Source organism: Rissa tridactyla, chromosome 16, assembly GCF_028500815.1.
Source record: "Rissa tridactyla isolate bRisTri1 chromosome 16, bRisTri1.patW.cur.20221130, whole genome shotgun sequence".
NCBI classification, from domain to species: Eukaryota; Metazoa; Chordata; class Aves; order Charadriiformes; family Laridae; genus Rissa; species Rissa tridactyla.
Genome location: NC_071481.1, coordinates 1,247,758 through 1,274,616, shown reverse-complemented (window position 1 = coordinate 1,274,616; position 26,859 = coordinate 1,247,758). Strand labels below are relative to the sequence as shown.

The 26,859-nt window shown below is 55.8% G+C and overlaps 2 protein-coding genes across 4 annotated transcripts in view; both read left to right on the top strand.

The window, feature by feature from the left end:
- Nucleotides 1-10,073, top strand: part of PRDM16 (PR/SET domain 16) — a 333,612-nt gene extending 323,539 nt beyond the window's left edge. For 2 of the 3 annotated variants that reach the window (XM_054222392.1, XM_054222391.1), the window contains exons 15-16: nucleotides 924-1,154; nucleotides 4,828-10,073. In XM_054222392.1, coding sequence (XP_054078367.1) covers nucleotides 924-1,154; nucleotides 4,828-4,840 — 244 coding nt within the window. In that variant the 3' untranslated portion in view covers nucleotides 4,841-10,073. Of the gene's footprint in view, nucleotides 1-923; nucleotides 1,155-2,108; nucleotides 2,284-4,827 lie in introns of all 3 variants that reach the window. The other variant, XM_054222393.1, reaches the window with a different exon arrangement.
- A 4,180-nt stretch (nucleotides 10,074-14,253) lies between these two features.
- Nucleotides 14,254-26,519, top strand: ARHGEF16 (Rho guanine nucleotide exchange factor 16). Its single transcript, XM_054222702.1, is given in 16 exon segments — nucleotides 14,254-15,249; nucleotides 15,425-15,938; nucleotides 15,940-16,005; nucleotides 16,673-16,724; nucleotides 17,186-17,355; nucleotides 17,945-18,001; nucleotides 18,478-18,638; nucleotides 19,524-19,676; nucleotides 20,265-20,394; nucleotides 21,095-21,169; nucleotides 22,249-22,341; nucleotides 23,071-23,225; nucleotides 23,623-23,832; nucleotides 24,225-24,298; nucleotides 24,695-24,796; nucleotides 25,276-26,519. Coding segments are annotated over 16 exon segments (2,172 nt in total). The 5' UTR covers nucleotides 14,254-15,229; the 3' UTR covers nucleotides 25,416-26,519.
- Nucleotides 26,520-26,859: the final 340 nt, after the last annotated feature.

The following is a 26,859-nucleotide window of genomic DNA, read 5'->3' as shown; positions in this document are numbered from 1 at the left end:
CTAGGTAAAAATGTGAATATTGAACCATTACCTTCTGCCGTGAAGCCACGTGGCCTGTTCCATCACTGGTCAGAAAGTACTGGTTAAGGAAACCAGAGGCACCTGCTTTTCTAGTCTATTAGTTTGTTTCAGATCTCTCCGTATCACAAACCGTATTTTGACGGAGTGATATTCCACCTGCTGCTATCCTGTTTTCACAATTAGCTGTTTAATGCCAATACTAAGGTTTAAGTCCAAAACGTAAGTGTGAGAAATCCACATGATGATGCGAAAGAACAGTGAGAAGCGTGGAACGTGCTGACGTAAAATTTCTGGTGAAGATGTTAGTCTTATTTTATGTCACTTGGTGGCATCCGATTGGGTTCCAAGTCCATAGCGCTCGTGATCCTGCTCTCGTTCTCTTAACGTAATATAAAACCGCTAGTTTGGTGGAGTCCACTAGGTCCGTAGGGCATGAATAGCAAAAGCAATCTGAGAGAGAATTCAGGCTGGCTGTTAGATTACACCGGGAGGAAGCTTCCTCCTCCTGGTTGCTCGAAGGGAGATTGTTCGAATACAGTAGCACGGAGAAGGAGGAAAGCCGCTTGTCCCACCAAGGCTGTATTCTATGAGATGGAAACCCGTCATTTAAATCCAGACTAGACAAAATTCTAGTTTGAAAAGCACTGGGACTAGTATATACTTGACGTGCTTATTAGCCCTTAAGACATTGTGAAGGCTGATTTTTAAATGTCTCAAACATGTTGGTTTTCATTTTCCTTGCAGTTTAAATAATATATATATATGTACATAAATATGTCTTTGTATTCATACATATGTATAGAATTATCAAGGTCTTGCATTACAGCGAAAACGCATGACTTACGCATTTGGCATCTTTTTTTCTTTTCTTTCTTTTTCCCCCCTGTGACCAAATATTTCAGGCCAGAAATCCAGGATATTGATGGCAATTCCCAGTGTCATGGATTAGCAAATGAGAAAACAGAAGATGTGGATGATGAAGATGAAGAACTGGAAGAGGAAGACGATGACAGCCTGACAGGGAAGTCACAGGATGAAACGGTATCACCCACCGCAGAGCCCCGAGGAGCATTTGAGGATGAGGAAGATGAAGAGCCCACATCTCTCACCATGAGCTTTGACCACACCCGAAGGTGAGGTGGGCCATTCCCTTTGAGAAGTCAAACGGGGCTCAGAGTTCTGACCCAGTGTCACTGGTAGATTGTGAGTGCTGTTGTTTTATTTTTCAAGCCATGTATCATACCTCCAGTTTGATTTAAGCATTCTCTTGAGAGATTCCATTTTCACCATGGTGGGGGACACGAAACAAGTGGACTGCAAGGAGAACCTGGGATGAGGTGTATATCCAAGACTTGAGAAGTTTCTATCGGGGGAACAGTTAGTCCAACACAGAAAACAGCATTTTTGGGGTACCACAGTTCTCTAAACACTGGTCAGGGCAAAGGAGGAGGCCCGTCTATGCCAGCCGATTTGTGCTGCTCTACCCCTTTGAATTGGAGCAGAATGTTGTTGACTTCAAGTGGAGTTCTCAGAGCTCTGGGAAAAAGTGAAGCCTTTTTTTTCCCGAGGTCAAGCCACATCTAGACACTTTTAAAATTGAAGTTTGTTGCACATAGTATAGGCTTAGCCTTTTTTTTAGCCTCAGTTTCCTAACTGGTATTTGTAACAGATGTCCCACGATGCAAAGTAGTATCTTACTCGATTTCAGTGCATCACTGTTTTCATTGCAACTCAAAGACAATGCGGCAGTGTTCCTCAGACATTGATCCAGCGTCAGACATTTCAGGGAGCGGACAGGAGCTGGACATCTCCACACACGAGACCAAAGTGAATTGTAGCCACGCTGACTCACAAATATCGATAGCACTAATGCTTGTTTGTGCATAGTCGTGCTCTCCACTTTTTCTTTGCTCCTTGCATTTTGTGTCGTTGTCGTGTTTGTCTGTCCGTCAGTCCATGCATGTGGCTTGTGAGCCCCCCATGGTATGTGCATGCAGGCACTGGGTTAGCAACACGCACATTGGCGAGATGTGAACGGTGAGACGAGCTAACAACAGGTCAACCCCTTCCCCTGGTCATTGGTACAGGTGTATTGAGGAGGACGAAGCCGGCTTGTTAGATTTGGAGCAGATGCCGAATTTTGGGAAGGGGCTGGATCTTCGCAAAGCAGCCGAGGAAGCATTTGAAGTTAAAGATGTGTTTAATTCCACCTTAGACTCTGAGACAATAAAACAGACTCTGTACAGGCAGGCTAAAAACCAGGTAGGTATATGACAGACCATTTTATCTAGCTTGCCACCGGCACGTACGGTAGGGTTAGCAGGCAGCTGGCCTCCTTTAGCTAAGGTTTATTTTCCCCTTCCAGCGAGCAGGAATTCTAACCGTAATGCCTGAATCATATGTGAACCGTGTCTTGTTGCGACTGTGCTAAAGCAGAGGAGGAACGGAGTGGGCATCAGTTCTAGGTCACCAGGTCAATTTATCGCTTAGCCTGTGCCGGGAGAACATGCTTATATAGAAAGATAGAGGCATCTGTCTGGTTTTATCTGTCTGTATAAATGTTTTTATGACTATTACTTACTTATACTTTGGGATGGGCCTTCAGTCGGTACATACTAAGAAACTCGAGGTGTGGTCTGCAGGAACAGTGATGAAGTATCCTTGGGTTTGATTGTAAAAGGTGTAATGGACAATAGCATTTCCAGGACTTGCAGTCCAGCAAGTCTAGAGAAATTCCTCATGTATCTCCCTGATTTCTAAAAGCAAACCATAAAATGGAAGTCTGCTTACTGAGCTAGACCAGTTCAGACCCACCAAAAAACCCAAAATGACATCTCGGCATCTATTGGAGTTTTGAGAAAAGTCTGGAGGTTTGGGGCAGATCCATTTGTGCTTTCTGCTTTTTCGTTAAACCAAAATGCTCAGTCCAGTTTTATGAAGTTCATATCTTGATCCCTACAAAAGGATTCTCACGAAAGAGCTGTTCAATGAAGTTACATCACTGGACTGGACTGGAGAGAGCATACTCAACCCTTCGTGGGCGATGAGTAGAGCTGTTGCCTTGGAGTCTCTTTCTAACCTTCAAGCAACAGAATTTGTCATTAAATCTATTTCAAATGTCCGGCAAAGCAGTAGCTTAATGCAGTTGCCAAGCAGAACATGATTTTTGATTTATCATCACCCAAAACTTGTGAAATTATTGTCCTTTTTCATAGTAGGTGCTAGTACTGAAGCTGGGGTAGGTCTGCTTGAAGATAAGACACAGCTTTTTTCCGGCTGAAACTAATTTAAACACAAGCCACTTGCCTGACTCTTACATGTGTCCTGTGACTAATATGCCGAATATACTAACACTTTAGGAACAGCTTGCTCTTTTAAAATTTCTACTACATTGTTAGGTGCTGTGCTTGGATGGGGTGGGCTATTTTTGGTTTTTGAACCAATTTTATAACGTATGAGATGCACGAATGGTTACACTTAAATCAGAATAAGTAACTTAAGTAATTTGAACCATCTCTTGTGCAGGAAATGTAATAGTAAAACAACTTTTGTGTGAGCTGCACAGCACTCCTTTGTGGCTGTCCTTCTTCTAAGCAATTTTAGAAGCGTGCACGCCTATAGCGCTACAAAGCTGTACCTCTTCCAGCACGCACCTACAAAACCTGAATGCGTTGGCTTGACAAGTAGATCTGACTCTCAGCTTTTGAGAGGAGAGGCTGAAGTTGGGTAATTGTTTGTATTGTCACCATTACAGTTGCGTTACTAAGGGTCCTGCTGCACTGAGCGCTGTACTGGTGTCCCAGATAACGTCTCGTCTTTGTCTGTTGCCCTGCAAAGGATTGGGTGGGTGGGTGCAACCTCCGTGAGCAGGGGAGGCCCCAATTCCATTGCCAAGTAGGAGCATACGTTACACCGGCTAAGGCAGACCAGGGAGCGTGGGGACCATGTCCTCCTCTGTCTCAGGTCGTGGGTGGCGATTACACTGGCCTTCACCTCCGGTGTGTGAGGTTATCATCTACCTAAGTCTTCACGTCACTTCTGTGGGCTGTGAAAGGACACGAAGGTGTGTGAGACAAGTAGTCTTGGAGGAGGGAGAGCATCTAGGTTACAAAGAAGCAAGCGGGTTGTCATAGAGAAAACGGACGTCTTGCTGCATTTTTCTCAGCAGACGCTTTTAACCGTTTCACTGCAGCAATAGATCTACCCTGCTAAGAGCACATGGACACACTGGTAATGCCAATGAGCATTTCACGCCTATATTCCTAAATAGCTGTGGTCTCTGCAGGCACCAGGCAGCTCATGCCAAGCAGTGGGTCAGGGTGGTTATCCTGCTGCCCGTCGGCCTGCAGCTGGCGTGGATGTTGCTTCGCCATTTCGGTGGCGTGTGATCGGGCACTGGCCTCACTTAGCCACTTGCTTGTCTGTAGAACAAAACAACACAAACTAATTGGCATTCCGCATGTAGCGGCTTTCCCCTGGGAGCAGAGCCTAGAATCAAGCGTGTGGGTTTGTGGCCAAGCACGGAGCTGGCACAGAAAGGGTTTGGTCCTATAAAAGCCAGTGGGAACGATGGCCTCTGCTGAGTAACCCTACCACTGCCTCTAAACTTGGTGGCAATTTGGGCAGTTGGAACGATGGTGTCACCCTGGCATGTGGATGGACATTTAGACCTGCTGGCAAGGGTCTCAGCCCCGGGCAAAGGCTCCGTTTCCCATGCGGTTGGTGTGCTGTGCTTCACACGGTTGTTCCAGCCTGTCCCGCGTGTGCACTCACACGTCTCCTCTGCGTTACTCTCTTCTCCTCCAGGCTTATGCAATGATGCTGTCCCTGTCTGAGAACGCTCCCCTCCACACGTCCTCCCAGAACTCGCTGGGTGCTTGGTTGGACATGGCAGGAGCAGCTTCAGAGTCGGGGACCTTTAACCCCATCAACCACCTCTGAGAGGTCACCAAGGCACTGGCCAGAGTCCAAGCGAGGAGGCGGTGGTGCTGCAATTATCCTAGCAAAAATCCTAGCAAGCAGAAGATGGATGAGAGGGCCTCAGGGAGTCGTCTGGACTTTTGGCTGAGAAGGAAACCTGTCGCATCCGACCTACAAGTCCTGCATTTTTATCTCTCCAGAGTTTTCACTTCTAATTTATCAGAACGAACCTCTCCAGAACTGGACAACCCTGATGCAGCCCTAGGAGTTCACAGTCTATAGGAATAGCACGAGCAAGACACGAATTGCAACGGTGCAATCAGATATTGGCCCCTCTAACGTTACAAACCAGTCTCACTGAGCCAGTAAAGCCTGCGTATTAATGAAAGCTTGAAACCATTCGGTAGCATTTCCTTCCAATTCAGCTGGATAGTGAAGTCATAAGGCAAGAGAGCCAGGTGCGACCCATCCCTGGTGCAATTCTGACCTAGTCACTGGAGTTATACCAGGGAAGGGTAAATTCAACCCATTGAATTGACCCCCAAAAGAATTTGAAATTCTGCGCTCCCACAGAAATGCCGTCCTATCCCTTGTTCCCAGTGAAACGTATTGGCACAGTGCAAAGCGTCTCAAATGCGAGGCCACGTTGCCTGCAGTCGTGATACACCACATCCAGCGCCCCGGGTGAGAAATCTTCAGCCTGGGGCGTTGCTGAGGTTGGGGTTATCGATGTACCGTGCAAATCTGTGGTTCACGGTCACGGCTGTGCCCTGGATGCCCTGTGTGCGTGTGCCTGCGCTGCGAGGTTAGGAGAGCTTTCCTTCTCCGTGCGCCCGAGCTGCCGCGGGGCTGGGAGCGTCGGCGTGTGTCAGAGCAAGGCGTGCGCAGCTGGTGAGGGGCCGGGGGCACCGCCATGGACCGGGCTGCGGGAAATGCTTGGACTTTCCCAGGCAGAGCGGTCCCGGGGTAAACCCCTGCCTGTGCGCGGGAAGGCGCGCGTGGTGGCCGAGGCTCGCCTTACGGGGGGCGATTCAGGCACATCTTCTCATTTATCTCCCAGGGCTTCTTCGGGTTTTCTTAGAGCGACATCCTTTCGGTGTCGATAGTATCCAGGAACTGTGGCAGAAATTTCTGACTCATGCAGTTGTTTTGGTATGCTGGATGGTTGCTCATGCATAGCACACCGCTGTTTGGCCTCTAATTTAAGTAGAAAGATTAAAATTTCCTTGCTTCAGCATCCTCAGGGGTACAGCCCTCTCTTCGAGCACACAGCTAAGAATCAAATTGTCTCTCTGACTCTAAAATTGCTCACAGGTATTTAATGAGTGATTTTTAAATCGCTTCAAAGTCTCATCTTCTTTACCGATACAAAGCAGCCTCCAGAAATACTGTGGTGTTCATGCTGTTCTACACTGCAGTTGCAATCTGCTGTTGGAGCAGCGGTTTCACAGGTAAAGCTGAATTACGGAACAGTCAGGAAAGCAATCGGACCTTGCAAAGAGTAACATTGGCCACACAGATAAAGTTTAGAATGTGTGTCCTGAGAATTTTTGTAAGTGCAGCATCTAAAGACGAGAAATGCCGAGGCCGGAGTGCTCCTGCCACTGAGGGAGGACACGTGCTGCGCTGCATCTCGCCCGTTGCAGCTCCACAGCCACAGCCTGGCTGGGCACGGGTCGCGTCCCGAGCCAGGGAGGTCGAGAGGAGCTTTTCCCACTGACTTCAGCGTATTTTAGTGCTGGGTGTGCTTCTAGTAAGTGTTGTATCAGGTGATAACTGCTTGCAGAACTGGGTTAATGGCCGATTTCAGAGAAACAACAGCCAGCGGTCAGTATATCTGCCTGTAAATACTTGACGTGCGCAGCCCCTCTGCCTTCCCGGCGTGGAGAGAACAGCCGGAGGCGTCTGTGCCGGGCCGGTGTGAAGGGAGGCGGTGGCGAAGCCTCATCCCAGCATGCCAAAACAAAGGCATCCGCCACTCAACTAAAGCGGAGGTTGTGTCAGGAACAAGACCTTTGTAACTCCCTCCCTGCAGCCAGGAGGCTGGTTTGGGATAGCCGGGAGCATCCCCTGTCGCCGGGGGGAAGCGTCTGGGGTAGCTTTGGCGCAGAAGGGACTCCAGGTAGATTGAGCAGCACCGGTGTGTTTCCCAAGAACGTTTACCCTTCCTTTTTGGTTTTCGGCAAGGCCCTGTGAAAGTGCCCAAGGCTCCGAGCCCACCGGTCGGTGTAACCCGAACTGCTCCGTGTATTTGCACAAGGCTCCGGGGTGAGGAGAGCCCGAGAGCCCAGAATGTCAAAAGAAAGCCGGCTCTGCGACGGGGCCGGGCCGTTCCCGTCCCGGCACATCTGCCTCCGCTGCTGCTGCAGCACAGCCCTGCCCAGGCGCTTGGCCTTTAAATTATTCCCACGGGGGCCAACTGAAAATAATAAAAGAATTGTGTTTTTTTTTTCCTGATGGAATTTATTTTAATCTGTATATAACTTGTAATTTTTTGCTAATTCTTTTCCTATTTTATTTCTTCCTTAACAGTATTTTTTGCATTAGATATCACTATTGTGAAGAAATAATGTTAATATAAGTATGTAGTGAAGGACCAAAATGGTGTAATTAAGGTTGTATGTTGTATGATTGATAACCAGGGAGTAGGAAGATTTTGTCCACGTGCCAAGTGACCCCGATCAGTCCTGCTAGCCTTGCTGCCGACTCTCCAGACAATCACACGGTCTGTTACTTTTGCCTTGAAGCGGCCGCTGCGTCAGACGCGGGTTTCTATTTATTTCCTCGGCCGGTTGGAAAAGCAAACGCAGCCTCCGCCAGCGAGCGAGCGGCCCCTTCCCCGCGTGCCCTTCGCCGAGCACGGCCAGCAGGACCGGGGAGGCCAGCAAAGGATGCCACCGTGCCACAAGTGATGCCACCAGTCTGACAAGTGATGCCACCAAGCTGCAAACAATGCCACCGTGCTGCGTGTCCCCCCGGCAGCCCCTGCCGCCCGCTGGGACTGGGGTGCAGCCCCAGGAGCTGGGGGGACCCGGTGCCTCCCCGGGTGCTGCAGCCCTGGGAGGGAGCAGCTGACGGAGCCGGGGGCCAGCGGGCGACTCTGCCGAGGGGACGCGGACACGGAGCTGGTGGCAGCGCTGGGTTGGTGGGGGCTGCCAGCCTGGCTCCCCGGCACAGACAGACTCATCCGGCGAGCGATGCCAGCACGGCCCGGAGCAGCGCTCAGCCGCTGTGGGACCGTCAGACCTGCAGGTTCCCAGACCTGCCCCAGGAGAGCACGGAAACGCAGCCCGGCCTTACGCACGGGGATAGATGGGTCCTGTCCGTTACAGCACGAAAGCCCGAGCTGCAGCCCCCTGGCTCCTGGAGTATCTGCTTGGAGCGAACCCTACGTCTGAGCATCTTTCTGCGGGGCCGCAGCGCTGTCTGCCCTGTCGGAACGAGATCTGTGGGTGACGGCAAGCGCTTGCGAGCTCTGGCCCGGTGTCGTGTTCATCGTCGCTGAAGCAACCTCTGAAGGCACCGCGCTCCTCGGCAGGAGGAGACAGCGCGGCCGGGGGAGCAGCAGGGAGCCGGGCTCCAGAGTCGGGCCCAGCACCGAGCAGTGCAGGCGTTCCCGTGGGGGTTTCTCTGGGGGTGTTCGTGGTGTCCCCCCCAGTGTCTCAGCCCCCGGCCGGTCGGGGTTTCTCCAGAAGCACCGTTTGTTGGCAGCTCCTGGCTCTGCCGAGCTCGCGCCGTTGCCGTCTCCCTCGCAGGCTGTTCTGCTCCCCGGGGCTCTGCGGCCAGGGATGGGGAGGTACAATCCAGCCAGGGATTAAGGACATTAAAAATAGCGTTTTTAAAATCATGAAATGATTTTTTTTTTCCTTTTCATATTTCCTAATTCAGTTTTCTTCCCGTTTTCTCTAGCTAGTGTCTGTTTGTTGTAGGATCTCCTGACTCCTCTAATTTAGCACTGATTACAAGTTTTAATTTTCCCACGGTTAAGATAAATAAACAGAAAGCCTCACTGAATCTCTATTTATCTTGTAGCTTTCATTCGATTGCACTTGAAATGTGTTGCAACTCCTGGCAGATGTTTTAGGTTTTGATTTGCTGTTGCAGACAACAGCAATCCCTTGTTCTGAAGGGCGTCTCGAGGCGGGTTCTGCCACCAGGGCGCAGGGTGACAGCTCTGGGTCCCTTGGCTTCCCTGGGCCATGGCTGCCACCATCGCCCGGAGCTGGGGCGCCGTGGCCCTGGAGCGGCACAGCGAGGCGTGGGGGGTGGTGACCGGAATCGCTCTTTGTTGGAAAGCCAGGGCACCGCTCGAGGTGGGATTTAAACCAAGAATATTCGTGTAGCATCTATTTATTAAGAGTATTTTCACATCTCTTAGCCATATCGCCACAAGAGCAAGGAGGAGAGGCGGGGAAAGCCCTGTGAATTTGGGGTATAACCAGCTAAGCCGACGGCCCCTGGCTGTTCCCGGGCTGAAGTAAAGCTGCCCTGAGAAGGGTCCTTGCTTCTCCCGAGCACGGCTGTGACCGCGGCTACGTCCTTCTGCCTGAGCCGGGTCGGGAGGGGAAGGTGGGTCTGACGTGGGTGATTTCCCTTTCTCTCGCCTGCTCGGCCCGCGGCAGTGGGGACTCGTGGGGATGGCTGTGGGTGATGCAGGTGCTGCGTGGCTGCCGTGCCGGGCTCTCCGCCGTGCCGGGCTCTCCTTTGGGCCACGCCAGCCCCCGCTTTGCTGTGTGCCGCACACGGGTGTCCCTGCGGGGCCGGTGCCTGCCTGTGACAGTGCCCCGGGCCGGGTCCTGCGCCTGGCGGGTGCGAGGGGACACGAGGGGACGCCAGGGGATGCGCAGGGCTCCGCAGGAGCAGCCGGGTGCCGGCAGCAAAGCCGAACCAAGCGGGGCGAAACGGCAAAACGCCGTCCGAGTTTTCTCAACTGCATTCGGGGACAAAACACAGCGCTTGGTTTCCGTCTTGCTTAGAACAGACTAGTGGAAGCTTTCGATTCCTCCCTAATCAGCACTTAGACTTTCAATAGACGCTCTTGAAAAACGGCTTCTTTTCCACTTCATACGAAGCATTTCGAAAAGCACTTGCACAACGACGTGAACGTGTTTGACTCTAAGCATCAAAGCACTGGATTGTGAGCCCCCCCCTCCCCCCCCCCTCCCCCCAGCCCATTTCAATCTACTGACTTACATTCGATTTTTACGTGCTGTATTTTGTGTGTGTGTGTGTGGCGGGGGCGGGGGGGGAGAGGGAGCGTGGGGGTGTCGGAACCTGCCCGATTCCGGGGGCGACGCATCCCGCGCGCGTCGGTGCTGGTAACGTACGGGCAAAACCCTCTGCTCCCAGGCGACGGTCAGTAGTGTTCTCACAAAGCCATGAAAACTTTTTCTCTGTAGTGTTGAGTGATACTGTGATTAAAATGTTATTGAATGATTCCAAGATTATTTTTTTTTTTCTCTTTCTTCTTCTGTCATTAATTCTTAGTACCACTTTGGAAAAAAGAATGAAAAAGAAAAAAAAAAAAAAAAAAAAGGCAGCTTTGATTTCCAAATGTGCAATTCACATGTGAACAAAGTAATTCTGAAAGTAATTCTCAATGTATTTTACATTCTCGTTGCTCTCTTCAAAGCGAGAGATGTTTTGCCCTGATGTCATTTCCAGCCTGCAGAAGATGTAATTTAAAACATATATATATTGTGCTTGCGAGAATCATAAATCTGTGCATCCCATGTCATTCCTTTTCCCATTGTTACAATACAGATATGATTTTAGGTTGGTTTTTTTTTTTCTTTAGAACTGTATAGTGTTTTTTTAAATCAATTGTAAATGTCTGGTTTTCATATAATGTTTAAAAAACATTGAGAAAGAGGATGGTGCTTGTTCCATATCATTCTTGATTGTATATTGCTTCTGTTATGTTTATAAGTAAACTGTGCATGACTTGTGTTTAGCAGTCATTATTGTGTCTGTTTGTGAAATTTTTATTAAAAAGAAAAAAATTCCGTAGATGCACTTATTGTATATGTGATTAGATTTTGCGTCCGAGGCTAGAAGCCTTGAACTGCCAAGGAAGAAAAAAAAAAAGTGTTGGCAGTTATTAATTAATATGAAATCGCTTTGTTGGGAGCATAATGAAATAAAAGATATGAAGTGTAGAAAATAATTAAAAAAAGCGATTTTACAGATTTCATTTTGATGCTTGTGATAAAAGACAAATGTACTTGTGTAGAGAAATTCCTTTAAAATAATGAATAGAAAAAGCTGATTTTGAGGTTAATGCTGTAGAATAGGAATGTATACCAAATGTAATCTTTCCAATGCTACAATGAATTTATACATGAGATTGATATGCAATAAACCTGTGTGCTTTTATAAGCAATGGTCCCCTGAGCTTTTTTTTGGTGGAAGAAGGATGGAGACCCAGCGTCGTGCAGAGTGACGGCGTTTGGATGGCTCCGTTTCTTACTCGGCCGCACGGTACGTTGGAGAGGCGGAACGCGGCCGGGCAAACCCAGGAACTGAAGGGAAGGACATGGAAATGGGAGCTTCTACGGGGGCGGTTTGGGGGCGTTTGGCAGGAAGAAACGGTCTGATGAAGAACTGGATTTCAGAACTTTTATAGACTGCAAAAATAACAACTTTTATTCCTTCTCTTCCCAAGCGGCTCGTCCGAGTGCGGCAGACGCCGGTGCTGTGCTGTGGGTGCTGCTGGCGACGCCGCGCGTCCTCCCCGAGAGCCCCCGGCGGCTCCGAGCACTTCCACCCTCTGGTGCCCAGCACGATCTTTGATTTTCTCTGTTGGTTTCCAGCGCGGGGGGTGTGAGCGAGCAGCCCCGGCAGGGGGGGTGTTGACGTCCTCCTCTGAGCGCCGCGGGGGGTGACCGCCTGCGCGGTGCCCAGCGCTGGCAGAGCATCCCTGTGTTGTGAATGACGTGGCAGAAGCCTAACGAGCCCTCACCGCCTCTGCGGCGACTTTGTTGTCTGACGGTTGATGTGCTTGGTTTGTAATACTTCAAAAGGGCTTCAAAAAATTAAATGATGGACGCCTCTCCTTGCTGCCGAGGTCCAGGAGGTGCCACCGAGCGGTGCCTGCGTCCCGCTGAAGGGACACGTTGTTCTTGCTGGGCAGTGTGTACGGGGAAGAGTGAGAACCTTCTGGGGTGGGGGAACGGGTCAGGACAAAGAATTAGTGAGCTCTCTCAGAATGTCAAGAATATTTCCTTTCACAACCGGGAGCTGAGAGTTAGCGAACTGTCTAGTGATAGCGGTCAGATGTTTCAGCGGGGGCCCTGGGAGCAAAAATGACTTGAAAGCAGGGGTTTTGAACTAACAACACGCATTACAAAACTGATGAATGGTCCGCGCTTCAAAAAGTCATTCATCGTGATCAAATGATGGTATCCTACATACAGCATAATAGCCCTTCCCTGGAGTTTGCCATGGAAGGGTTTCAGTCTTAGCTGAACTCTTGAGTGGAAACCCTCTGCCTCTCGGGGACGGCTGGCAACCTTTCTCCTTATTAGCCCCGGAGGGGAAGGAAAAAAATCTATCGGCTAAGAAAGCTCTGATAATAGAGCGATTGTCAGGCAGGCCTTAGCGAGAAGAGAACAGTCTTTTAAAAGAATATTGCTGACAAGTGGACTTTGTCATCCAGAAAGCACTTGAGATTCACCATAAACCAGCGAGAGAAAGGCTCCATTTTTAGGGGGGGGGTGGAATGAGAGCGGGGGGCAAAAGAGAAGGTCAAGGAAAAATCTGTTCCCAGTAAATACACAGAGCGCTGTTGAGCCGGGCCTTACTGGGCAGCTGAGTGACTGGGCAGCTGTCAACAGCCTGACCCTCGGGTCCTCCTTCCACCGGTGGCTCCAGCTCCTGACTTTGGTGGTACCAAAGCGTCCGACACTGGTGTTTTCTGCACCTGGAGGGGCAGCCTGGGGTTACGTTGAACCACTGAAGACGTAAACTGCTACAGCAAGGCTTGTACCAGCCTTCAGTGAGAAGGTCCCTGGGCAACCGAGAGTCTGCTGCGGCTTAGCCCCTGAGGACAGTCGGAGGCGCAATAGTTTGTCATTAATGTGATGGGAGGAAGATGCCAAATAATCCTGTAACCTTCAGAGACCTTGGTGAGGAGGCTTTTGGGAACGGGTGATCCTGAGAGTGCCCAGGGGCTGGGAGAGAAGTAGAATCGTAGAATCATAGAATGGATTGGGTTGGAAGGGACCTTTAACAGGCCACCTAGTCCAACCCCCTGCCACGAGCAGGGACATCTTCAATTAGAGCCGGTTGCTCAAAGCTCCATCCAACCTGACCTTGAGTGTTTCTAGGGATGGGGCATAGAATCGTTTTGGCTGGAAGAGGCCTTTAAGCTCATCAAGTCCAGCCGTTAACCCAGCGCTGCCAAGTGACCACTGGCCCGTGTCCCTCAGCACCAGCCCCTTTAAATACCCCCAGGGGTGGCATCTGCCGGGACGTGCGAGCGCTGCGCAAACACCTTCTTGAAGAGAGGGCAAGAAAAATAATTCTTAGTGAATTTTAGTTAGTTCCTGTTAAGCAGAGGCGGACCCCGGGTGCAGAAGGTGAGCAAAGCCCTCCTCGAGGCCGAGATGCCGGGGGTACCGGCTGCCGGCAGCCTCGGGGTACCGGCGGGTACCGGAGCGCTCCGGGACACCCGCCCCGGCCCGGGCCCCGCCGCCTCCCGCCCCCCCCGGGATGCTGGGCCAGGGGGCGCCGTCCCCTCCCCTCCCCTCCCCTCCCGTCCCGTCCCGTCCCGTCCGCTCCGTCCCGGTCCCTCCCCGGGGCGGCTCCGCGCCCGCCCCCGCCGCGGCCCGTCCCGCCCCGCCGCCGCCGCGCCGGGCTCCGGGAGCGCGGGGGGGGCGGTGCGAGAGCCAGGGGGGCCCCGGAGAGGGACCGCGACCGGGAGCAGGGCCGGGACCGGGCCGAGGGGCTGCCGGGCGTCCTGCAGATCACCGGCGCCGGAGCCCCGCGCAGGGCCCGGCCCCCCCCCGCCCCGCCGACCCCGGGAGGAGGAGGCGGGTCCCGGCGCCGGGCAGCGCCTCTTCCGCGCGGGCGGAGCGGGAGCCGCGGGTGAGTAGCCGGGGGGTCGGTCCTTCCCCGAGGGTCGGTCCTTTCCCCGTCCCGGCTGCTGGGGCCTCCCCCGGGGGTGGCGGTGCCGCGGTGGGTGCGGGGGTGCCCCCTCCCCGCACCCTCCCGGGGCGCGGGCGGGAGGCGTGGAGTTGCCGTCGGGGCTGATGGGAGCCCGGGCACGGCCGCCCCGGTGGGGCTGGGGGGGCCCCGGGGGTGCGGGGGGTGCAGCCCGGTCCGGCCCTTCGGTGGCACCAGAGCCCCGGGGCGGGGGGTGTCGCAGCCTCCGAAATGGGGCGTCCCTCTTTGTTGTTATTAGGGCGAGCGCTTAGGGTTGGCTTCGTCTGCGCCGAGACGGGGTTAGGAGCAGACCGCGGTGCTTTTCTCGTCCCTGGACGTTTGGCAGCTCTCTGGCCCAGAGGCGCGTGTCCCTCACGCGTGTGTCCCTCGTCCCAGGACGGGGAAACGAGCACCGTCTTGATCAAATGAGCTTTTGTTGATGGGTCCGTTTTGTGCTTCTGCCGGTCACTGATGCAGGGGAATACACTCAAGTCTTGGGTTCTGTTTCCTGGTCCGTGGCCTTTGGAAAAAGGAACAGCTTGGAGGTGGCGGTGGCATACAATGAGATTTCAGTTGAGAGGGATTAAACCATGTTTTTTTTCCTCAAATGATGTAAGGGGGTAGGCCGTGGGCGTAGAATGCTCTGTCAGGTGTTTGTTCTGGAGGTGCACAGGACGGGGGGTGGCTTGGGAGGAGACGGGAAAGGTTAAACGCGAGCGAGGAGCTTGAGGGAGCGGAGCAGGTGATTTTGCCGGCGGTGTGGAGCTGCTCCTCGGAGTGCTCTGGGACAGGTACGAGCTTTGAGGAGCACAGGGCTCACGGTGAGGCACCCACCGGGGCTTTCTCCACACGTCAGCCTGGGGGAGGTGGTGTGGAGAGGGTGGCAGCCAGGAAGGTGAAGGCTGGCCCCCGTGGCTCAGGCTGGTGGCACCCTTTGTCCCCAGAGGGGATTAAGAGGGGACAGGGAGATGCGGCAGCGGAGAGTCGGGGCTCGGTGGGGCTCCAGGCCTGCCCCGGCTGCGCGCTCAGGTGGGAGCTGCCTGGTTCCTTCTCCACAGCCCGGCTGCTCCCTGGCGCCGCATCCTGCACCGCTCTGCCAGCAGCCAAACGTGGGCTCCAGGAGCCACCAGCCCGGCCCTGACATATGGCAGGGCTCCGAGAGAGGTGTGTGGATGGTGAGAGCATCACGAGTGTGTCCATATGGGCTCTGCCGGTGTACGGCACCCGGGGAAAGCGGCCCCGCGGTTCCCCCTGCGAAGCGGAACGCTGGCACTAAGCCTAAGTGCCCTCTGCCTTACTGGGAGGAGTCATCCCATCTGTCTCTGTCTGTCTTACGCAGCGCTCTGGTTCCCTGTGCCGCCGCCATGTCTCGGAGCCCCCCTGGCAGCTCGGGGGATGAAGAGACCTTTTTCCTGGAGTACCGATGCCACCCGCTGCGGCCAGAGCCCCCCAGCCCGACCTCCCCCGCTGGGAAGAGCAGCTGTGCCGCGGCGCCCGATGCCACCTCGCTCTCGGCACTGGGCTCTCCCACCTCGGCTGAGCCGCGCCGCATCGTCCTCAGCACGGACAGCCCGGCCGCCCTGAAGGTGGGAACCCAGCAGCTGATCCCCAGAAGCTTGGCCGTCTCCAGCAAGACCAAGAACAGCCCCTCCCGGCACCAGAGCCTTGGGGCGGCCGGGTCCAGCCGGGAGCCCCCAGGCCACGACCCAAAGCGGGCGTCCGTCCCCAGCCTCTCCCGGGAGGAGGAGGTGGAGGATGATGGAGGGGGGACCCTCAAGCGCAACCTGAGGAACATGTCCTACCGCGCGGCCATGAAGGGCCCGGGTGCGGAGTTGGAGCCGGCGAACGCCGTCCCCCTCGCTGAAACCCGTGTCAGAGGAGGGCAGCGCCCGGCCTGACCGCAGCCCCGGCAGGAACAAGGTGGGTTTTGCGCCCGCTGTCACCCAGTTGCTCCCAGGTGGGGCTCAAGCCCCCATTTTCGTGGTGATGAGCTGCTGCCGGTGGATCTGCGGAGCCTTTTCCCTGCAACTCCTGTCAGCCACGGAGCTGAGCGAGCCCGGCGTGGAGCTGGCAGGGCTTGCTGAGCTTGATGACGTGACTTGTGGCTTGGGAAGCCTGCGTGTCACCAGCAGGTCCCCGGAGAGCCCGGAAACAGCCGACATGGCTTTCGTGGGGAGTGTAACTGGCTGCTGTGTGGCCCTCGCTGTCGGCAGGCGGCCGCGGGCATGTTTGCAGGGTGGGGTTGGCCGGGCGCGCGGCTCCGCGGTGGCGGTCGGTTGTACACAAACATGGGTGAAGCAGGGCTGGGGAGCGGGAGGCTCCAGTGCAGGCAAAGTCCAGGTGTGAGACAGAGAGATGTGAAAGGCGGCGGCGTAACTGCAAAATGGTTTAGATCGCGACCCCGATAACGCAAGGTGAAAGCTGAGTCACTCCGGTAAGGCAAACAAAATCTCAGACAAAAATCAGGCTGAAAGAACAGCCTGACGGGCCGCGCAGGTAACTTCTCCTCCTTCCTGAAGGAGCTAAACTTTTCCTGTGGACAGAAACACAGTGGCCGCAGCGTGTTCTCCTCTTCTTCCTCTTGCAGAGAACCTTTGGGCGGAGGCGGGTGCAGAAGCGTGGTGGCTCGTTCAAGGACCGTGAGTGCTGCTCCCGTCCTCCCAAGCACGCCGGCTCTGGCATCCCCTCTGCCTCGCAGGGCACCGGGCGCTTCCCAGCGGAGAGAATCCCTGCAAGTCCCTTTGCCATGTGGGCTGCTGCTTGTCCCGCGCGTGGGGCAATTGCTTTTGCCTTGTTTCCCCCGCTGCGAGAGGAGCATGGCAGCCCTGCCTTCCCGCTCCCTGGGGCGTGATGAAGCTGCCGTGCTCGCAGCTGGAGCGCTCCCGGCTTTGCTTGCTCCAGGCAAACCCGGAGAGCTGCGGGAAGCTGCCGGGAGCGGGAGCTGCTGGTGAATTGGAGCTGTGCAAAGTCCGACCTTGGTGGGGAGGTGCTGGCCCGGCCTCGCCGGCGCCCGTGGCAGGGCTCCTGGCGGCAGTGGGAAGGGAAGCCATGGGCCGCAGCTGGGAGAGGCTTCGCTGACCTTGTGCCTTTTCCCATGCAGAGCCCCGGCTGTACCAGGAAATCCGTGAGAGAGGTCTGAACTCCGTCAGCCATGAGTCAGATGACGATTTGCTGGAGGAGTCCATCCCAGAAGAGCCGTCCCCACCGGGTGCCACTATCGTGGTGCAGAGCTACCGCCCGGCGCAGGTGACCTGGAGCCAGCTCCCGGAGGTAGGGGCAGCAGCGCAGCACGGAGGGTCCGACAGGCCCCGCTTGCCCTGGCCGCGGGCTGTTCCCATGCTCGTGATGTCTTGTGGTCACAGCTGAGTGTATTTTAAAAGCTGTCTGAGCTGCCAAACAAGCCGTGAATGGGTAATTCTGCAGCGCTGGTCTTTGCCATGGGATGTTCTGGGGCTCTCCGGCCCTGGCTGGGACACGCAGGTTCCTGCCCAGGCTCGTCGGGATGCCGGCAGAGCTGCTGCGGTTGTGGTCGTGAGAGGTTCACCCGCAGATGGGGGAAAGGCAGATGCTCCTGCTGTGCGTACCTGGGCTTTCCCTGCTGGCCCTTGGGGAGAGCGATCTCCTCCTGCGGAGCAGCAGCAGCTAATCACTGAGGGCTGCGGAGCCGTGGGAGACGGTGATGCTGCGGTGGGAGACGGTGCTGCGGTGGGAGATGGTGCTGCAATGGGAAACGATGCGGCGGTGGGAGATGGTGCTGCGGTGGGTCTGGTGGGCTGTGCGGGGCTGGACTGCACTAGAGGGCGTGCAAGGACCGTCGGTCGGGGCGAAGGCGGCAGCTGATGCGGCCTCTCGCCCGCAGGTGCTGGACTCGGGCATCCTCCAGAAGATCTCGCCCGAGGAGCGCAAGCGGCAGGAGGTGAGAGGAGCCTTCGGCGTTCCCAGGAGGGTGACGTGGATGCCAAAGGCAGCAGGGACACGAGTGGCTGTGTCCGGGAGCTCGTGCACGGGGGTTGGCTCGGAGCAGGGCTCTGGGTTATGGTGCTGCTGCTTTTTCCAGCAGCTCTGGGACTGGGCAGCGCTGGGAGGGCTCACCCGCATGTCATGGAGGGGATGCAGGCAACTCCTTCGGATGCTGGTGGGAAGTAGCCGCTGGAAGGGAAAACGTCTTAGTGCTGTGGCTTATTAATGCCTGAGTGCACTAGAACATGCTGAAGTTACTGGTGTAGGTCAGGCAATGCATGAGATGATACAGGGAATGCCGTACCGTTCGAGCGAAGTAATTTCCAGTGGTTTTGTGCCAACTGAATGTAAATAAGATATACCAAGTTTTAATTCACTGCCTTGTTTAGTCAGTTTGTGCTGTTACGTCTTCACTGCCCTGCTTTTTTTCAGGCAATGTTTGAGATCATCACTTCTGAGTACTCCTACATGCACAGCCTGAGCGTCCTGGTGCGCCACTTCATGCGGTCGGAGGAGCTGAAGGGGACCATGACTCAGATGGAGCACCACCACCTCTTCTCCAACATCAGCGACATCCTGACGGTCAGCACGAGGCAAGTGGGGGCCATTGGCGTGGGGTTGGGACCAGGCAGGCCGGGAGGAGGGACTCCGGAGCTCTGTTTATTTGCCGTATGAAAACAACCATCCCTTGGATTTGTTAAGAGAATGAAACATCCCACCTATTGCCCTTTTTCCTAATCCCTTGTGTCGCAGCATGCTCCCCTGCGGTGCCTTCCTGCCGTTACATGCTCAGGACCTGAATGTCTCATGGAAGATGATCTGTTACTCTTACACCCAGTTTTTTTAATGGGTTATAATGGTGGTGCTCAGTCGTGCAGCTGCCATCGGGCACTGAGGGCTGGCTGAGCCCCTGTCCCCATGCTCGGGACACTCCTGTGTGCCTGGAGACTCCTCCTCGCGTGTCCTGGTGCTGCCATGAAGCTGAAACTGCCCCTTCAAAGAAACTGCCCCACCATAAGCGTGGCCTTTGCTGCCCGGGAGGTGGGGAGCGGGTGCTCGGGGCGGCCGGCGAGCCGTGTCCGTGTGGGAAAGAGCAGGAGGAGAGCGCGGGCCTGGGAACTGCTGCGGGGGCGTTGAGGGCTTGTGGCTTCCGCAGCTGGCCAGAAGCGGCCCTGGTGGGGCAGAAACGAATATTCCCGGAGAGCCAAAGTGGAGGCGGGATCTCGTGCGGGAACGGAGGAAGCGTGTGCGTCTGGGGCCGGGGGTGCTCGAGCGCTGCGTCCCCCGTCTCTGCAGCGGAGCTGCCGGGGCCGCGCTGGAGCCGTGGGTGTCCCAGCTGCGTGGGGCTGACCAGGGCCTTGTCTCCTCTGGGAAAACTGGGGAAAAGCAGCAGTGGGAACATCATTAAACATACATGTGTTCGGTTTGTCCGGCCCTAACGAGTGGCGTAGTGACTTTGTTTGAAATTCTCTCCTTAGCTTCTTTGAAGCGCTAGAGAAGCGACACCAGGAAAACCTCCTCATTCCTGACATCAGTGACATCGTGGAAGAACACGCCTCGAACCACTTCACTCCCTACGTCAGCTACTGCTCCAATGAAGTCTACCAGCAGAGGACTCTCCAGATGCTGCTGTGAGTGCTGCTGCGCTTGGGCTTGCGAAGGAGTTGCCGGCCAGGGTCTGGGCTCCAGGGCGGCCAGCTGGCTGCAGACGGGACTGCGACCTGCCCGCGCCTCCCTCAGCCTCTGGCTGTTTCCTTTTCCCTAAGGAATGCCGTCTCCTTTCTGAGCAGAGTTTCTTCTAGACCTCAGTGTGTCTGTGTCGGGTGATTAGCATGTGGTTTGTGTTGCGCAGTAAGAAGGGTGAAGGACGGGGAGAAGTGGGGGAAACGCTACCACGTACTGAAAGGCAGATGGGTCTCGCCAAGGTCAATAGCACATATGTGGTGTGTTAGGGACACGTGGGGAAGCTGTTTGCCTCCGGATCATGCTGGTGGTGCAGGTCAAGTGTGTGTCTGCTGTTGGTACGTCTACGGCTTTACCTGCCTTTTGGTGGACTCGACATCTCTCGGTGCTTTTCCCCCACCTCCTGACGGCTCCGTCCCTCCCCAGCCCAGCTGGGTGCTCGGAGATCAGGCTGCCCTTGAGCAGCAGGGGCAGAGCTGGGAAAAATCTTGATAACCGAAGAACAGAGTTAATGGAGCTTTCTTGTCCCGTTCCAGAACCACAAACCCCTTATTTAAAGAGGCCTTGAAACAAATTGAAAGGAAACCAGAATGTGGAGGCCTGCCAATGATATCCTTTCTCATTCTCCCTATGCAGAGGGTAACGCGGCTTCCCCTGCTGTTAGATGTAAGTAAGTCACAGGGTGGCATTGCTTGGCACCTCTCAAGAGGTGACGGTGTTATAGCCCGTCTTTGGCTCGCTGAGCCCGGGACAGCCTCCTGCTTGGACTTCCATCCCTCTGGGAGCCGAGGCTGGGATGCCTGAGCCTGTGTTCAGGATTTAGATCCAGAGCGATCTGCTTCTTGTGGGTGTCGGATGCGCAGCTTAAAGCGTTGTGAATAACGCTTCACGTCTCGGCACCATCCACTGGAGCGACGTGAGGTTCTTCTGTGTCCCGTGCTGCACCTGGGTACCCAGAGTGGGGTGACACGAGCGTCCCGTTTGATTAACAGTTAGATGGCCCAGGAAGGGAGAGCAGGTTTTGCACAAGCTTCACTGAAATCTGGGACTTGTGGACGCAGCTGCTGTAAACAGCAAAGCTGCTGGACGTGGGATCTCTGGTAACTGCTCCCGGTCTGTGGTGGGCTGCGGCAGAGAGGGCCAGGGGAATGCCCGGTGCGCCGGGTGATGCTCAGGCACGTATCTGATGTGAAAGCCCCAGCAGAAACCAGATTCACTGCTAAACCTTGCTTTGTGCCTCTCCCGCTGCCAGGCTGACCGTTGGGAACGGCTCGAGCCGTGCCACGTCCTGAAATCCCAGGGAAGTGGCTGATGCGCAGGTCTCTGTCTTGCAATGTCACTAAAGCGTCTTGTCTTGACATTCTAGACTGTCTGTCAAAAAACAAAAGCATGCACTGCAGCGTACGGAGCTGCCACCAGAGCTCTGAAAGCCATCAGCAAGGTGAGGCCCGGCCGCCAGCTCTCCACCTTTCCTCCCTCCAGCTCGTCACCCTGGCCCCGAGCCTGCCGTTCTGGCCTCTCATTTTCCCCCCTACATCGGTTCACTTGGGATCTCTCTGCCCCAAACAGCTGCTGGATCTACACGTCTTCTCCCTCGCTCGCCTTTTTCACCTGATCTTGATTTTTTCCTTTTTCTTGCCGTCTTTCCTTCTTTCCTCTTTGGCCCATCTTTTGTCCTTCCTTTCAGTGCCATCTTCTCCATTAGCGCTCTCTCTTCTCAGAACCTCGAGGTGACAGCGAGCTGTGACACTTCCTTGCCGTGGTTTTTGGAGATTTAGGCAAAGAGTAGTGAACAAAGCAAAGAGCAAAATGTAGAGGAGCGAAGGAGCATCGGGAGTGGTGGGAGTCGTGCTCCCCTGTCTCCTCTCCATCTGGTTTCCCATCTGGTGGTCACTCACGCAAGGCAATGCACCACGGAGATTATGGCCACCAAAGTGGCGGTGGCGGCTCTTCCTTTTGTCCCCCTAAAGCCCAGCTCTTGGCAGTGCACTCCTGCTGCTCGTGGTCTGTCCGGCTTGCTCATCCCTTGGTGGAACAAAATGCGTGGCCCCCATCCAGACCACGCTGGACCACCCTGCCCCGGGCTGGAGGGGTGGCCGGCAGAGCGGCATCTCGCCAGCGCGAGGGGCCGGGGTGCCACACAGCTGCCCGCTCAGTGTGGCATTGCTTCACCTGCCTGTGGAAGGCCTCTGCCCTCCCCTCCCCCTCTCTGGGCATTCATCCTCCTCTCTTAATTCTGATTAATTCTTCCTCTTCGTACTGCTCCTCGGTGAAGCTCGGGCTTGGTGCGGTTTCACTTTTGTCCTTCTCCAGGCAGAGGAAACGTGCCGTCTCTCTCCTGGAGATCTCCTTAGTGGCAGGAGAACCTCCAGCTGCCTTTCCCCAAACCTGGCTTGAACCCTGTGCCGGGGCTCGGCTGTTTCTGCTGTTGAGGGAAGCCGCTCGACCTGGCGGCGGAGGACGGGTGGGCTCAGCCTCCTGCCATTCTCCTCTTCCCTTGGGGTGTTGTTCTTTTTCTAGCTGGTGAAGAACTGCAATGACGGAGCGCGCAGTATGGAGAGGACAGAGCAGATGTACACCCTGCAGAAACAGCTGGAATTTGGAAAAAAGAAGGTGAGGTCTTGTGGAAGTGGCGGGAGGAAATGTTCGGGGGGCGTGCTGGGAGAGTGGCCCATCCCAGGCGTGTCAGACCTGTCCTGGGAATCCTTCCAGCTGGAGCATCGCTGCTGCAGGACCAGCAGCACCGCTCCATGCCCCGGGTGGCCTTTTTTTTTTTTTTTTTTTTTTTTTTTTTTTTTTTTTCCTGCTGTTCTGACTTAAATCTGGGTTTCTGGGCGCCCGCCCTGCCAGCTTGGAGGGTTCAGCAGAGCAGTCCTGGGTAATCCACGCTCCCTCACAACCCTTCGCGTTCTCTTCTGCCTCGGGCTGAGCCTTCATCTCCCGCTCACGGCGGTGAAAGCTGGACTCGCCCCTGACAAGAGGAGGTTTTCCCCGGGCGGATCGGCTGGCAGCGCGCTCTGCCCTGGCTGGCTGGTTCCCGGCAGACGGGCCCTTCGTCTGGCTGTGGGACTGTCAGGTGTGGGCAGCTTTCCAAAGGGCTCCGGTAAAGCCTTGACACGGTGCCCCGCTGCTGCCGTGCGGGGGGGCTGCGTCTCCAGGTGTGCTGCTCTGCTTCCTCACCAGCCTCCTGGAAAGTCTCCTGGAAAAAACGCTTAAAAATGTGTGATGTGTCCATCCCGACTGTCCCCGGGGTCCACTGCAAGTTCAAATACAGGTTCTGGGCTTGGTTTTGCCTGCTGCCGGTGAGCCAGTAAGTCAGGACTTTTCTTTGATCCGTTTCAGCCTTTCCCGCTGATCTCTGCGTCCCGCTGGCTGCGGAAGCGGGGGGAGCTGTACCTGCTGCTGTCGGAAGAGGCGGGCATCTTCCGCCGAGGCGCCGGCAGGCTCTGCTACCTCTTCTTGTTCAATGACGTCCTGATCATCACCAAGAAGAAGAGGTAAGGCTCGGGGGGGGACACCCCTTGCTTTCCCTGCATAACAACTAGGGAGGTTAAAAAATCTCGATTTCCCAAGCAGCACGTAGCCTAAGCGATTCCCGAGATTTCCCCGTTTTGACCTTTATTGAGGTGTCCCCTGTTGGCCAGAAGGGAAGCGCCCAGCCCCGCAGCCCTTGGCCTTGCTTCTGTTTGTGGCTGGCCGGCCGGCAAGTCCGCGGAGCCGTGTCCCACCCCCGGGCATCAGCCCATGTCCTCACCGTGATGGTCACCTCGGTGGTGCCCACTGGACTTCACCCGCCGGGGCTCTGGGCCGTGCCGGGGGGCAGCTCGGTCCCCGATGTCAGCACCTGCTCTGCGGCTGTGCTTGGCTGAGGTGCTGATCCCGTCCTTGCCGCAGCGAGGAGAGCTACACCGTCATGAACTACGCCACGCTGGACCAGGTCACGGTGGAGAAGATGGAGAACGCCGAGCCACCTTCCCCCCCGCCCGGCAAGGCGGGGAGCGGTGGCATGGCCCGCGGCGCGGCTGGCGGGCACCTGCTGCGCGTGGTGATGGAGAGGGACAGCGAGGGCAGGCGGGAGGAGGTCGTGCTGTCGGCGGAGACGCTGTGAGTGGCCCGGTGGCGTTTCACAGGGTGCACGTTCTTGCTTGTGGGATAAACTGGGGCCCTGGAAATCCCCCTCAGGCCTCTGCAAAGCACCTTTCCCTCCCTCCTCCTCCTCCCAGAAAGGGGGACCTGCGCGGGCTTCTCCCCTTGCTGTCTTTTAGATTTCCCATATAATTCCTGTATAATGCTTCCCCTGGTGCAAATTAAGCAAAGCGGCTGGGTGATGTGTACCAACTTGTGATGAATCTTTGCATTGAATGCTCTGACCAAATGCTTGTCCAGTCTGGCTTCCCGGGAAAGCCTTCATCCTGCTGGGAATTTCCCAGCTGCTGCCAGCAACAGGGATGCTGTCTCTACGCCTTCTTTTGTAACATGGGCTTTCCCTCTGCCAGGAGTGACCGGGCCCGGTGGATTGCTGCGCTGATGCACCGAGAAAAGGAAAAGCCGGACACCACTCCTAAAGGAGGTACCAGGATGCTGGAAGTCAGGGGATTAGCGGTCAGACTGGAGCCTGAGCATTTCCAGGCACAGGTTTTTACCCTGTTCTTATCCGCTCCTGCTGGCGAAGGGGCTGAGGACGTGTGTCGATGGAGGGAACACAGGGTACCACGTGATGGAGAGGAGAACTCAGGGTACCAAGCCTGGCTCATTAGGAGTTGCCTCCCATTAAGTTATCGGTCACAATAAACCTTCGGTACATTCCCTAGGAGGCACAGTGAAATTCCAGCGATGCCTCAGGCTGTAGAAGAGCTTTGGCTTCCCCTCCCCATGCGCTTGGAGGGGGCAGGCGGGGAAGGGAGCAGGGTGCGGGGCTGCGGCTGCCGGCCGTGCCTGCTCACTCGGGCCCTGCTGTCCCCCGCAGAGCTGAGCCAAGTGGAGATCACCCGCGCCTACCTGGCTAAAGAGGCGGACGAGATTTCCCTGCAGCAGGCGGACGTCGTCCTGGTGCTGGGGGGAGAGGACGGTGAGTGTCGGCAGCGGGGAGCTGCGGCCGGGGAAGGCTTACCTTAGGTAGAGCAATGGTGGGGTGGAAAAGCTTCAGTGATCCCACTGAACCAGAATTTTAGCAATTTCCAGAAGCTTCCAGGAAACCCTAGCTGCTGGCGGGGTCCGTGTCGCTGGCTGGTGCTGTGTCCCAGCAGATGACGGTGGGTCCATGGAGGCTGATGGAGGTGGCACTGCCAAGGGATGGGCGGCTGGTGTGTCACTTACCAGTGACTCCACGGCGCAGGCTGTGGCTGGCAGCCAGCAGCAGAGACCACAAAAGTCCGAGAAATAAGCCCCAGAAGCAATAAATCAGGAACCTCCTCCCCTGTGAAGCTTTCCCTGGCCACCTCTGGCCGGTGCCGCCGGGCAGGGCAGCGGTGGAGCCCTCTCCTTCCACCGCGTCCCCGGGGGCTGTGGCCCGTCCCCCTGGCGTGACCATCCCCGCTCCTCTCCTAGGCTGGTGCTGGGGTGAGCGGCTCAGGGACGGCGAGCGGGGCTGGTTTCCCCAGTCCTGCGCTCGGCAGATCACCAGCCGCACGGCCGTGGAGTGCAACGTCCGACGGATGGAGCGGCTGCGGATAGAGACCGACGTGTAGGGTGACAGCCGAGGAGAGATCCCTCTGCCGTGACTTATTTCAGGGGTCCTCAAACCTCTGCGGACTGAGCCCATAGCAAGAAGGGAGCGGGAGCCCCTTTCTTCTTGAATTTCGTTTGTCTTGAGCAGTCACAGGCGGCAGATCTTATCGTTCAGGACCGGTCTTTGTAGTGGCCGTGACAGCAGCTAATTAATGTGAGACCTGGCATCCGAGCGCTCCTGGCCAACGTTAATGACCTGGAACAGGCTTCAAGAGGCAGCCAAGGTGTTGGCTCAGGCTGAAAAGGCCACGGCCGTGTCCTGGGCTCTGTGAAGTGCCTCCTGCTGCCGTCCCCTTCCCTGCTGATCTCTGGGCCGATGCCTGGTGCCAGCGGCTCCACACCTTGCGAGGGAAGAGCCGGGGCATGGGGCGACCATACCTGAATCAAGCTAGTTATTCCTTGACTGAGTTTTTCCCTCCTGTTTCTTTTTTATTCTTTCATTTTTTTCTCCCCACCATTATTCTTGGTTCTTTTGAACACAGCTGTGACCTTGGCAGGGGGAGGTGATACCTTGCACTCACTTGCCAAAACATTAGGTGCTGGAGCCGGCGGAGTTGTCCTCGTGGTGTCAGGTCTAGGGCCAGAAAGGGGATGCTCCGGCCAGAGGGAAGCAGGGCGAGGAGTGACGCTGCAGCCCCCGGCTGCCTCTCCCCTCTCCGGGGGGGTTGTGCCAGGGCAGAAGGTGGGGGGTCACTCCACCGCAGTCATGGAGGGTCAAACCCCATCCTTCCCGGGGCAGAGCGGTCCCCTCTCCTGCCCTTCTCCCCCAGAATTAGCACCCACAGGTGATTAACGAAGAGGGCTGCGGCAGGGTGGTTGCTTTGTCGTGGCTGAGCTGTTCACAGCTGGGTTTTTCCCCAGCCAGATGTTTAATGCCGCGGGGCCATGGGGGGGGGGATGGCAGTTCCCGGGGCCGATGCTTGGCCTCAGGGAGGGGAAACGGCAGCGATGATTTTGGGGTGAGGCGGTGCCTGGGTTGGGATTCACAGGGGCAGCCGTGCTGTAATGTGTCTGTTCTGATTAGACTGTTAAAGGATTAATTGGATTAACAATAAATTGATGGATCCCAATGAAACGCGTGTTCTCCTTGCCCAAAAGGGAACTGCACCCACCATCAGCAGCACCGGTGGGTCCCTGTGTTTGGCCTGTGAGTGGGGATGGGTGTCCCCGAGCACGGCAGCTCGTGGCCGACTGATGTCAAGGAGCCAGGTTTCCCCATTAAAAGCTCTAAAAGTAAAGCTTTGGGCTGATGGCAGCATCTTTCTGGCCTCTGCTCGTTCTCGACACGTGCGCATCTTGGGACCGATCCCTCAGCACAGCTGACTAAGCCTCTGCTGCCAGCTGCGGCGCATCTCCAGGGTCATTGACTGAGAGAGACCAGATAAACAGAAATTCAGCGAGGCT